This window comes from Miniopterus natalensis, chromosome 4 (genome assembly GCF_054644295.1).
Source record: "Miniopterus natalensis isolate mMinNat1 chromosome 4, mMinNat1.hap1, whole genome shotgun sequence".
NCBI classification, from domain to species: domain Eukaryota; kingdom Metazoa; phylum Chordata; class Mammalia; order Chiroptera; family Miniopteridae; genus Miniopterus; species Miniopterus natalensis.
In genome coordinates, this window is record NC_142084.1 from 78,264,832 (window position 1) to 78,277,956 (window position 13,125).

The 13,125-nt window shown below is 49.1% G+C and overlaps 1 protein-coding gene across 1 annotated transcript in view; it reads right to left on the reverse strand.

Moving 5' to 3' along the window:
• The window catches only part of ADAMTS2 (ADAM metallopeptidase with thrombospondin type 1 motif 2), a 150,160-nt gene that overhangs the window by 25,586 nt on the left and 111,449 nt on the right, over positions 1–13,125 (reverse strand). Inside the window, exons 7-12 of the mRNA XM_087816894.1 lie at positions 10,055–10,160; positions 9,227–9,370; positions 8,690–8,822; positions 7,421–7,534; positions 1,510–1,655; positions 415–590 (exon numbers count right to left, since the gene is read on the reverse strand). Coding sequence (XP_087673020.1) covers positions 415–590; positions 1,510–1,655; positions 7,421–7,534; positions 8,690–8,822; positions 9,227–9,370; positions 10,055–10,160 — 819 coding nt within the window. The remainder of the gene's footprint in view (positions 1–414; positions 591–1,509; positions 1,656–7,420; positions 7,535–8,689; positions 8,823–9,226; positions 9,371–10,054; positions 10,161–13,125) is intronic.

Here is a 13,125-nt window from a genome sequence, read left to right on the forward strand (position 1 = left end):
TCCAAACAGTTCCTAGGAGCCAATAAATGCCTTTTAACATGTAAAGCAGTTCAAGTAATGTTTTCTGACACTGGACTGAGTCCTGACTGAAATACGAAAAGGCAAGGGGTAGCCTGGTTCCTTGGCAGGGTCCACCCAGCTCTGTCCCCACCTCCATCTCTGCGTGGGTTTAGCAGCACACCCACAGCCTCCTCCCCCGGATGGAGCCTGGCACTCACTGAGCCTCGTGGTCTCCTCTGGGACTATAGTCCTGCCTTGAGCCCCTAGCCTCAGTCCTGGAGTGGGCCCCAGCAGCCACCAGGGTAGGCTCTGCGGGCAGCCCTGCTCACACAGACTCAGTGGCACAAGAAAGCTTGAGCCCCAGCCCATCCACCCTGTCCGGAGCCTCACTCTTCCCTCCACTCAGAGCCTCACCATCCCGGTGCTCGTGAGGCAGCCAGTGGTGCTGGGCGTCACCATGCTCGAAGTACAGGTCCCACTGTCGGCACTGTTCCTCACGGAAGTCAGCCAGGGTGTCAGGACAGTCCTGGGAGTTGCAGAGCTGGAAATCGTAGGCAAGACCTGAACAGGTGCGGCCCCCATTGGCAGGGCTGGAAGAGAAAGCGAAGGACTTGCCGCTTGGTGCTGCCAGGAAGACGCCAGTACTCGGCACTCCACTTGTGGAGTTAGGGGGATCCTTGAGTCTCAGGTGTGATCAGCTCTGCTGACTGAATGGACCCAGCCCTGCCTGTCCTGGCTGCAAGACAATGCAGTCCCTCAGCCTCCCAGGCGCCAGGGCGTCAAGTGTAGAGGGCGGGTAACCCTCCCTTGAGGCCCTGTGGTGTCTCCTCTACATCAGGGTGTGGGCCTGTGCCTGACACAGGGTGGGAACTCAAAATAGCGGAGTCTTGTTGCACAGGTTCTTCCCAAGCGTGGGGCTGGGGAGGACGACAGCACAGCAGGCCTCATGCCTGGGACGCAGGAGGTGGAGCGTGGTTGGTGATGGGAGTCCAGCGGGCATGGGGGCTGCTCCCCAGGCTCTCTCCCCTGGGTAGCTGGGTTCAGGTGGCACGTTGCTGCCCCTGCCCCTTGCCTAACTGCAAACAGCTGCTCCCCTGCTCAGGTTCCCGTCATCCTGTGGATCAAGAAAGCCCTCCTCCTTCTTAATCTTAATTCCTTCTCTCTGTTTCACCTTATGTCCTTGATGCCTTTGACCAAGAAGGGCAGAGTAAGCCAGTGTCTAGAGGAGGGTGCAGGATCTGTAGGGGGATGGCCCTGGGTCAGCAGGTCAAGAGACCAGGTTTTCAGGGCTCCAGGGCCAGCTCTGCCCCCCCAGGCTGTGCAACCTGGGCCACGAGGCTTCCCTCTCTGAGTCTCAGCTTCCTCCCAGGGAGGCTGAAGAGAGGAAGGGGCTGCCTTGCACCCTTTCCTGAACTGGCATATAGCAACAGGGGCCTTACAGGATAAGAAGGGGCCTCAGGGACCACAGCTGTGACCCAGGAGAGCTGGGAAACGCCAGGGCCAACTTACTGTGGATTGTCACACTGACGGGTCCTGAACTTAACACCTGTGCCACAGGTGCGTGAGCAGGAGCCAAATGGACTCCAGGCACCCCAGTTGCCATCTCGTTTGAGGATGTCAGGTGTCAGCCAGATGCAGTGTCCCTTAAAGCAGTGCTGAAAGACAGAAGATCATTCCCTTGACCCATAACCCCCGCCCTCCCTTCAACTTGCTGTGCCTGTGAGGACTGCCTAGTCCTGGAGGCACATGGAAAGGCAGGCCAACTCACTCCTAGAAGCTCTAAGACCTTCAGGAGGCCTAGTGAGGTGTCAGCCCACTTAGCTTCCCCACCACTGCTCTGGCCTCCCACCATCCTCGGCGCCTTGTCCAGCCTACTCCCTTTCCCCAGCCAGAGCCTGCCCCACACCATGTCTCTAGGGTGAAGCCACTGGCACGCCCACACAGGGAAACCTAAAAACCCCCCAAATGCAGCAATACATTAAAAAGATCATACACCATGATCAAGTGGGATTTATTCCTGGAATGCAATGTTAGTTCAATATCCGCAAATCAATTAATATGTTACACCACATAAACAAAACGAAGGATAAAAATCATGTGGTCATATCAATAGATACAGAAGAAGCATGTGACAAAATCCAGCATAGTGATAAAAACTCTCAACAAAGTGAGAACAGAGGGAACGTATCTCAACATAATAAAAAGGCATGTATGACAAGTCCATAGCTAACATCATAGTCAATGGGAAAAAGTGAAAAACATCTTAAAATCAGGAATAAGACAAGGTTGTCCACTTTTACCACTCTTATTCAACATAGTACTGGAAATCCTAGTTATAGCAATCAGACAAGAAGAAGAAATTAAAATCATCCAGATTGTAAAGGAAGAAGTAAAACTGTCATTATCTGCAGATGACATAATACTATATTGAGAGAACCCTAAAAAGCCCACCAAAAAACTACTAGAACTGATAAATGAGTTCAGTAAAATAGGATACAAAATTAATATTCAGAAATTTATTGCAGCCCTGGTCAGTGTGGCTCACTTGGTTGAGAGTTGTCCCATGCACCAAAAGGTTGCTGGTTCAATTCCAGGTCAGGGCCTATGCTCGAGTTGCAGGTCCGATCCCTGGTCAGGGTGCATGCAGGAGGCAGCCGATCACTGTTTTGCTCTCACATCGATGTTTCTCTCTCTCCCTGTCCCTTCCTCTCCAAAAAAAAAAAATTCTTTTAAAAAAAGAAATTGATTGCATTTTTATATACCAATAATGAAATATCAGAAAGAGAAATTATAAAATAATCCCATTTACAACTGCATAAAAAATATCTAGGAATAAATTTAACATAAGAAGTAGAAGACCTGTACTGGAAAAATTATAAGACACTGAAGAAAGAAACCGGAGAAGATACAAAAAATGGAAGCACATACTGTGCTCACATATAGGAAGAATTAACATAATTAAAATGTCCATATTAACCAAAGCAATCTATAGATTCAATGCAATCTTTATAAAAATTCCAACGGCATTTTTCACAGAATTAAAACAAATAATCCAAAAATTTATATGGAACCACAAAAAGACTCCAAATAGCCACAACAATCTTGAGAAAGAAGAACAAAATTGGAGGTATCACACTACCTGATATCAAACTATACTACAAGGCCACAGTAAACAAAACGGCATGGTAATGGTATAAAAACAGATACATAGATCAATGGAACAGAATAGAGAGCCCAGAAATAATCCCACCCCTATATGGTCAATTAATATATAACAAAGGAGGCAAGAATATACCATGGGATAAAGGCAGTCTTTTCAATAAATGGTGTTGGGAAAATTGGACAGGTACAGGCAAAAATGAAACCAGACCACCTTCTTACACCATATACAAGAATAAACTAAAATGGATTAAAGACAAATGTAAGATTCAAAACCATAAAACTCCTAGAGGAAAACATAGGTAGTAAACTTTCCGGCAATGGTTTTTAGCACGAGTAACAAAAGGACAGGCAACAAAAGAAAAATACTGAAATTGGGCTTTATCAAAATGGAAAACTTTTGTGCATTAAATGATACCATCATGAAAGTGAAAAGACAACCCACAGAATGGGAAAAGATATTTGCATACCATATGTATGGTAAACCTGATTAGGAACCCGTATACTTGTTCTTGCATATAAAGAACTCTTATAACTCAATAATAAAAAAATTCAATTAAAAAGTAAGGAAGGAATATGAATAGACATTTACCAAAAAAAGATATATACAAATTGCCATTAAGGACATGAAAAGATTCTTAACATCACAGGTCACTATGGAAATACAAATCAAAACCACAGTGAGATAACACTTTGCATTTTGGGATGGTTATAATACAAACACAGAGAATATCAAGTTTTGGAGAGGATGTGGAGAAGTTGGAATCCTTATATATCGCTAGTTACAATGTAAAACAGTTCAGCTGCTTTGGAAAAAAGCCTGGCAATTTCTCAATGTTAAAGAATAGTTCCCATAAGAGCTAACAATTCCACTCCTAGGTGCATGTCCAAGAAAAAGGACCCATCCGTTCAATAACTTGTACACAATGTTCATAGAAGCATTTCTCATAATATCTGAAAAGTAGAAACAACTCAAATGCCCATCAGCCAATAAATGGATAAATAAAACACAGTATATCTATACAATGGATTATTATTCAACAATAAAAAAAGGAATGAAGTACTGATACATGTTACATGGATGAACCTTGAAAACATTTTGCTAATTGAATTAAGCCAGCACAAAAGGACACACATTGTATGATCCCATTTACACAAAATGCCCAGAAGAGGGGAATCTGTGGAGATTGAAAGTAGGTTTGTGATTGCCTAGTACTGGGGTGAGGGTGGATGAATGGGAGTGACTTCTAATGGGTATAGGGCTTCTTTTTGGAGTGACAAAAATGTTCTAAAATTTTATTGTGATGGTCGTACAATTCTGTGACTATTCTGAAAATCACTGAATTGTACCCTTTAAATGGGTGAATTTAAAAGTGAATCCCATCTTAATAAGCTGTTAGGGAAAAAACCCCAGGAGGTGGGTGGGATTGGTCTGTGTGTTGTAGCTTACCCGCCGTTGCTATCACACTGAGCCTTTCTAAAGGAATATCCAAGTTGGGTCTGTGTTTAAAGTGTCCCATCTACAAGACAAACCCCCAAAGAAAACCCAGACTATTGCAAGTATAAAAGCAGTCATGATCTCAGTTACAGTTGCAGCAGCTTTTCTCCATTGATTTCAGGAGAATGGGCTGCACAGAGCACATATTCTGCAATGGCCGTGGGTGAGTTGGCACAGTGGCCATAGGAGTTTTTCTGGAAGTTATTCTTACACCTGAACAGATGCAGTGATTTAACGATGCATGAGAGATACCTAGAATCACGTAAATGAGACAATAAGTACATCCCAAATCCAATTTCTCCTTGGTCAAAGCCACAAGGCACCTATAGCCACTCACACAGCCAGAAGTGTGTGTGAGTGGGGTATAATGTGACAGGCCGAGAGGGGAGAATGTGCTTGGGATGGCCCACTGGGGAGTGTGCACAATGAAGATCCCAGGCTGTGACCAGAGCCTGAGCGCTGGGTGACCTTGCTGAGGAGCCCGAGGGATGGGTGGAACAAAGAGGGATGGAGAGGGAGAGCTGAGCTCAGCACTGCCTAAGATGATCTGCTGTTTCTCCAACCCAGCCAGACTTCACCCCCTGCTCCCTCCCCACTCCCCTCTCTTTTTGCCCAGATGGCTTTGCTTGCAGGAAAGGGGGAGGTGACTAACTTCTAAATGTAAAATTACACTGCAGTAATAAGTAAGGTATTGAAACTGCAAACACACACAGTGGAGGATTCTGACAGGCCCCCAGGAGTGCCCTCCTTCTTCCTCTCTCCCTTTGGCCCTCCAGCCCCACTCCACACACCAAGAATCCCTGGTTTAGGTCCTTTTCAACCTGTGCTCTTGTGAACTATGGTAGGTTGAGCTGAACCCCTGCTCTGCCTCCTCAATCAGCACAGCTTTGTGTTTTTAATACAAAAATAGCAACTTTATTTACTGGGCTAAATTAACAAAGCGTCCTATAGTTAAAAAGAATGAAGGGCCATGGCTGGGTCAGTGGTTTCTGTGAAGTGGGGTTTTTTGGCCACATCTGCCCATCCTGCTCACCAGAACCCACCACCCCACAGGAGGAGGGAGCCAATCAGAAGAGGGTGTAGGCATCCTTTGACCCACATTCTCCCATCGGCCTGTGCCTGTGGGTGCAGGGCCTGCCTCCTGCTCTGTCCACCTTCTCTCTGCCCAGTGTGCATTGGGAAGGGTGGCCTGGGGTAGGAAGCCATGCTGAGCTATTCGCATCCTCCAGCTCAGAGTGTACTGAGGTCCCCACTGGGGTTATGGCTGCTCACACTCCTGTGGGGTTAGAGGGCTACATGGTTAGTACTGGTATTACTAGGTTTCTGGTGTTTATTACCAATGTCCCACCTCCAACTTCCAACAGCTCATTAAGTCTGGGGGCATAGTTACATCACCTGGGCACCTCTTAAAAATACCAATTCTTAGGTCTTCAAACAAAGCATGCTCGTGAATGTTCACAGCGGCACACTGACAAATGCCAAAAGGTGGAGACATCTCAAATGCCCACTGAGGGACAAACAGTTCAACACAGTGTGGTCCATCCAGACAATGGGACATTACTCAGCCACAAAAAGGGACGAAGCACTGACACAGGCCACTATGCTGAGTGAAAGCAGACACAAAAGGCCACTTAGTATATGATTCCAGTTACATGAAATTCCAGAATAGGAAAATCCATGCAGACTGAGTGTGTATTAGTAGTTGCCAGGGGCTGGACAGAAGAAGGAAATGGATGGTCACTGCTTAATGGGGTCTTCTTTTGGGGTAATGAAAAAGTTCTGGAACTATACAGTGGTGATATAACTAAACACTACTAAATTGCACACGTTAAAGTGCCTAAAATAGCACACTTTGTTATTTAGCACCGTAATTTAAAAAATAACAAAAACAATTCCTGATCCTCACTGCAAACCAAAATCTGCAGGGGTGGGCCTGGGAATCTGTAGCTTTGAAAAACTCCACCATGGACAAAATAAAAGTAAGCAGAATTTAAGACCTACTTGGAGGAGCCTCAGGCCTAGCCTATTTGGGGACTTTTCAGGCCTGGGCTGGAGGACCTGCCCTGGAGTCCACGCCCCTCCCCAGAGGGCAGATGCAGGTATGCACAGCTTCTGTGGGTTGAGCCCTGGGGGGCTGGGACCCAGGCTTAGGCTTATCTGCACAGGCCAGCCCCCTAGCAAGTGACTGGCTGAAGAATAGGTGTGAGGCCTCATTGGAGCCAATGAGAATGAGGCAGGGAGTCAGAAGAGAAAGTACTGGAAGAGAGAGGCCTGTCTTTCTGCCAATTTGCTGGAGGTGGGAAGTTGGCCTGTGGGATGGCAGCTGATGGTAAGCGACTAGAGTGACCTTGAGGGAAAAGTCTGCCCACTAAGGGGCAGATACAGAGGTCCCAGAGGCTAAGCCTGGTGCTGGGCCTGGGGACCAGGCCCCAGACTCCAGTGCTGGCCTCAAAGTGAGGTGACCCAGTCACCCACAGTGTGCTGAGGGTACTGAAGGCAGCCAGAACCCCAAAACTGCTCCTCAGAGGAGCGAGTTCTTTAGTAGGGGGATTGAAGCACAGTGGGGTGCTCTGAGACACCAGGTTTGATCCGAAAAAACAAATAGTGCGTGGGAAGCACAAGGGCAGAAGCTGGGGAATGAGTCACATGTGAGGTTATTAGAAGGAAGGCAGCAAAAGCCTTCAGCCCCACCCCACGGGTCCCGAAGGGCCTGTCCCTGGAGATCTGAGCGTGTCCTGGGGCCTGCCCTCTGCCCTGACTCACCTTGCCAGGTGCACACATGGTCCCATCCAGGGGGGGGCCCTTCTTGGTCTTGCAAAAGTAGGGATTGTCCGGGTGGCTGCACCACAGCTGCTTGCAGGGGTCAAAGGTCCGGAACTGGAAGAGAACACCGGCCACTGGTCAGGGAGCTTCCCACTGTGGGGACCCTGTTCCCCAGAGGCTTCTTGGACAGCTGTGCAGCCAGGCACAGCTTGACTGCCCGTGACACGCCTGTGCGGCCAGTGGGTGCCCTGAACTCCATATGATTCTGAGGCCATTAGAATTTCAAGTGTATAGCCGCTAATTCAAGTTCCTATGGGACACTGGGCCTCCCTGGCCTCCCACCTTGACAGCTGCACTTCCCATGGAGCCTGGACAGACAGCTGGGAGCCAGTGAGCCTGGCGTGAGGGCTGGGTGGGCATCTCTCTGGCCCAGGGGCTGTCACTACAGAGCCCTAAGGGCACACCCTGTCCCCCTACTATGGACACTCCACCTCTTGAATTTCTCCTAAAGCCCTTTCCTCTACTCCAACAGGCCCTGCCCTTGCTCTAGCCTGGTCTTCTGCTCTCTGAACCTCACAGTTACCACTTTCTGGACCTTTCTGCTCCCTATCCTGATAGCCTTTACTCTAGGACATCCCTGAGGGATACAGCTGAAACTCAGACCTGGCCGTGCCACTCCCCCCTTCAAATTTTTCCAGAGCTCTCCATTGCCCACAACGTTTGAAGGCCGTCATGCAAGAGGTTACAAAGCCTCATCAGTACCCAGACCCACCACCTGCTCATTGTGTGGCCTTAGGCAGTTTACCTAACCTCTCTGGGCTTAAATTTCCTCATCTGTAAAGTAGGAATACTTTGCTTACTTCCTACATGGAGGTGAGATGAGCACTGAGTCAGACACTCAATTTTGATGACCAGTGTTGATGCTGATGGCTGTCCTGGCACTCAACCCCGGGGAACAATTGGTTGCTCCTCTGCATGCTGTGTTCCTGCACCTCTAGGCCTTTGTGCATGTGATTCCTGCCTTCTGGAATGCTCTGTCCTCCCACTGGCCTTTATACCTCACTTCTTCCCAGGGAAGCCCTCCTGAATTCTGCAGACCACACAGGGGCCTCGCCAGGCCCCCCACCATGCCTTGCTGATCCCAAGGTCATAGCCCTTGCCAGCTGTGTGCTCCCTGCCCAGGACCAAGTCTAGATGGGGAGCGTGGGCACCGAGTGTGAGTGGGTGCAGAGGGAGATGTTGCTCCCAGGGTGCGGCTCCGACACTCACCGCAGTGCACATCATGTAGCCCAGGCCGAAGTCGAAGCGGCACTGCTCGTTCATGGAGTAGTGCAGCCCGGGAAGCTGGGGCAGTGCCGGCCAGTCGTGGGCGAAGGGGTCATCCCGCAGGCAGTCATAGGAGCTGTGAGAGGACATGTGGGCACTGCAAGCTGCCTGCAGCCGGACTGGCCATCCAGCCTGTGGGGCAGCTGAGGCCCCTTCTGGAGCTGTGATGGTGGCCTATCTGCACACCCTAGCTCTCTGCTGTGCTGCCTCAGTTTCCCTGCTGCATCTCTGTTCCTTGGTGTAAACTGCTCAGGACCTGGTTTGCTCAGATCCCAAGTGCCCATTAAAGGTGCTCCCCAACAGTGGGATCTCCCCACACTGAGCTGCACTGCTCTTTCCCTCTCCCCTCCCCTGTGCCTCAAATTGGAGGGCCCAAGGTCTGGGAGCTCAAGCTGGGCCCGGGCGCACTGGGACATGCCCCCTCCTACAGCTGAACTCAGGGCTTCAGGTTGTCCTTGGAGGGCACGGGGTGGTACTCACTGCAGGTAGCGGCTCAGCTCTTGCTGGCTGCAGCGGGACCAGTGGAAGCGGTGGAAGGCTGCCTGCACCAGGGGTGCCATGATGCTGCCCAGCCGTACCTCGTCGCCGCAGCGGTTGCCCTGCCCGTCATGTTCCATGCCCAGCCTGTTCAGGGAGCCAAGGCAGCCTCACTGGACCCTCTGGCTGCACTGACCTGTCAGCTCTACCCCACCCAAATGCTGGGAGGGCCCCCAATCTCCCTCCACTGAGCCCTTCTGGACCTTTGCTGTTCTGGTCTGCCTTAAGCCAAGTGATACTGAATTTCCACAGTAGAGTCTTAAAGCCAGGGGCACGCTGGGGAGACAGCATCCAGCAGCATGCCCCTCAGTGTCCTGTCGCCAAGGCACGAGGCTGTGACGTGAGAATGCAGTGGAGGCAGGGGCAGTGCAGCCCAGCTCTCCGGGTGCCTTCCCTGCCCATTCCCCGCACAGGCCCAGTGGCCCTGTGAGGCTTCCCATCAGCGTCTGTCCAGCCCCAGGATTCAGGTGGTGCTTAGGGCACCCACGCCCCACCTCTTGCTCTCTGTTCTGGGCAAGCCTCCCTCAAAGCCTCAGTTATTCATCTGTAAAATGGGGTAATCAGGGGAGGCCCCCAGCACCCACTCGGCCCTTTCTTTGCTATGTTTCCTCAACAGAAAGTGGATGTTGGGCCTGTCCTGTGGGGCGCCAGGAAGACAAGCCATCACTTTCTAGAGCTTCTCATATGGGTTTGTCCCTCTCAGGGCTCAGAGAAGTGGGGCCCCTTGAGCCCCAACCTTCCCTAGACAACCAGGACTATGAGGCCACTTACACATGGCCCGTCTCGTGGGCCACCACAAACGCTGAGGAGAAGCCATCCTCGTGGTTCAGGGTGCAACTGCGGACGGGGTGGCACATCCCGGTGACAGGAGCATAGCCTGGGAGGAGACAAAGGGTGGCTCCAGCTCCCAGTGACCCCACCATCCCCAAGTGAGCAGAGTCAACTGCTTCAGGCTGGCATAGCTGAGACTCCCACCCCGGGCAGCAGGCCTCAGTTCTGCCCATCAATTTCCCAAGCCCAGGTCTCACCTGGGAGAACTGTCTGCCACCTCGGCACCCTCTCACCTGCCATTCTCTTTCATACCACCTCCCACCTTCCTAGTTTGCTGGGTGACCTGTAAGACCCCAGCTAGACCCACTTCCACAGGGCACAGAGGGCAGCAGCGAGGGTGGGCTTCAAAGCTGTTCAAGGACAGAGCCAGGCAATGATCACCAAGGTGCCACACTGCCCTGCTGGCCATGCAGACAGGATGTGCCAGGTAGGCTGAGGGCATGCAGCCGTAGATGACAAGGCCCATAGAGCCCTCTGCCAGCTAATCTGTGCTCTGGCTGAGAAGATTTTGAGGCACATTCCTACCAAAGGGGTCCCCTCCTCCAGGGGTCTGAGGGGAGGTGCTACCAGACATGGAGGGCAGGGAGCGGGAAGAGGTGGTGGTAGCAGGGCGCATCCCCCCTGGCACAGATGCACAGTGGCCCTCCAGCTACCCCATCCGGTCAAGCGGCTTTGAAGGACCCACTGAATTCACGGGCAACAGTGAGGAGATGCAGTGCATTTTGCCAATCCAGTGACACTGTGTGGCCCTGTGGAGACCAACAGGAAGCAAGGGCAGGGCTGAGGAACCAGGAGGGTGGGAGGCCTGCGGGGGCCCTGTGGTGGAGCACTGAGCCCTGCAGGCTTGAGCCTGCCTCTGGGTTTCTTCAGACGTCCCAGGGGAGCCTATAGAACCAACTGCATATCTACTGACGCCTAAAACAGCAAAACCAGAAAATGGGGCCTGCCATTTGGCCCTGGGCAAGATAAAGAACTGCAAACAAAGCTGCCTGTGCAAAGTGAGGCCTCTGCTAGGACATCTGGGGGTTTGAGAGGCACATAAAGCCTGGGGCCCCAGCTCTGGGAACCCTGATCGAGCCTCTCTTCCCTCAGGCCCCACAGGAGATCCCAAGGCAATTTGTCTAAAGAAAAGAGTTGAGAAGATGGGAAGAAAGTGTGGTTTTAGATTTGTCTGTACAAGCACAGGAATCTAACCATGGTCTTTCTCCCTTGGAATAAACCAGAAAATCTGTATCTTCAAGTATATTTTGCCCAGAGCAAAACTTGAGAGATCTTCGCTCTGTCCTGTGAATGTAAACCTGGCATAGAAATGTGCCTCCTGCAAGTATTCACCCTACTTAGCATTATGTGGGCCTTTATGATCTGAAGGTTTGAAAACATATCTTTATCTTTTTCTTTACAGTCTTCCCTCTTATTTTATTTAGTTGTTGTTCTCTGTTTCTGGAAATCTTAGATATATATTGTGCCTCCTGAATTGTCTACATCTCTTAACTTTTCTCTCATCTTTTAATCTTTTTTGGATGCTCTTGACTTTTTACTGCAGCTTTTGAATTTTCTATTTTTATTTTACCCATAACATCTTTAATTTCATAAAAGCTCTTTTTTGTACTCTAATTCTTCTTAGCAACCTGTTCTGGGTTTATGGGGGTATTTTCTCAAACATTCTGGGAATATTACTTTTTAAAAAGTTCTTTTTCACTTTCTAAATTATGTTTCCTCTGGAGTCAGTTTTCTGATTTTGTTTTTCAGTGTGGTCCAATATATTTTTTTAAAATATCTGGTATGTAAACCTTGCATAGAAATGTGCCCTTAGCTGTCCTTTCACATTTTTATTTATTTATTTATTTATACTTTTGAGGGGGGGAAAACTAATTTTATTATATGATAATTTTTAAAACAACCCCCCCCCCAAAACATACATATAGACTTTCTTCTAGGGTAGGGTGGGTGGGGTGCTGGCCCCAGATCTTCATGGCTTCCTGTGGAGGGTGCAGGGTGTAAAGATCATCTGCCTGTAAGTCCTTGCTGTGCTTCTCAGCTGTCATCCAGATGAACTGACCCTACATCTCTGTTAGTCACTCCAACCTATTCATCCTTTCACATTTTTAAATGAAAGATGAGGTCACTTAATATAAAAGTTTCCGATTCTATGGGACAGTCTCCTCTCCTACTGAACAGCTCTCCTCCCCATTAGAGCTCTCGCCGGGACAACGAGGCTGACAGAGTGCTCTGTTAGTCGGCTGGCCACCCTGCTGCAGCTCTTGAAGGGGCGCGAGCAGCCCCTCAAAATGAAGAGACACCAACACCCACTAGGAGCCTTGCTCTGTGCTCAGTGGGACTGGAGTCACATTTCCTGTTCCCACCTGTGTCCCTGTGTGGTGCTGAAAGGGAGCCACTCCAGAGCCAGAGATGGTTTATTAACAGAAACGAATCTTCTTGGCCTGACCAGCCTCACTGGAGAGTCTCCCTAATAATGCAAATATGGGCAAGTGGTCAGCAGAGAGGGTGGCCTGTACTTTTGCTTTTATAATGTCCTTAGATTTTGGTTTCAATGCTAGCAGGCCTCATAGAATTGGATGGAAAAATGGTCCTTTTTTCATTGTGAGGGAGTCTGTATATGATTGGTTATGACTCTTCATTAGAATTTAGGAAGAATTCTTAGGTAAAGCTATCAAGTCCAGGAGTAACTTTGAAAGAAGGCTTTTAATTACAAATTCAACATCTTTAATTGACATGAGTATTCAGATTTTCTATTTTTTCTCAAATTGTATGTTTTGTCAAGGACTTTATACCTTTCATCTAAATTTATTGATGCAAAGCTGTTCAAAATGCCTTCTCATTATCTTATCTTTTTAAAGTAAAATTTGTAATGATGTCCTTTTACATTTGTGACTTTAGTAAATTTGAAGTTTTTCTTTTTAAAAATTAGTATTGCTAGGGGCTTTTCTGTTTTAACCCATGTTTTTCAAAGAAGCAAATTTTAGTTTTATTTATTTTCTCTACTGCACTAT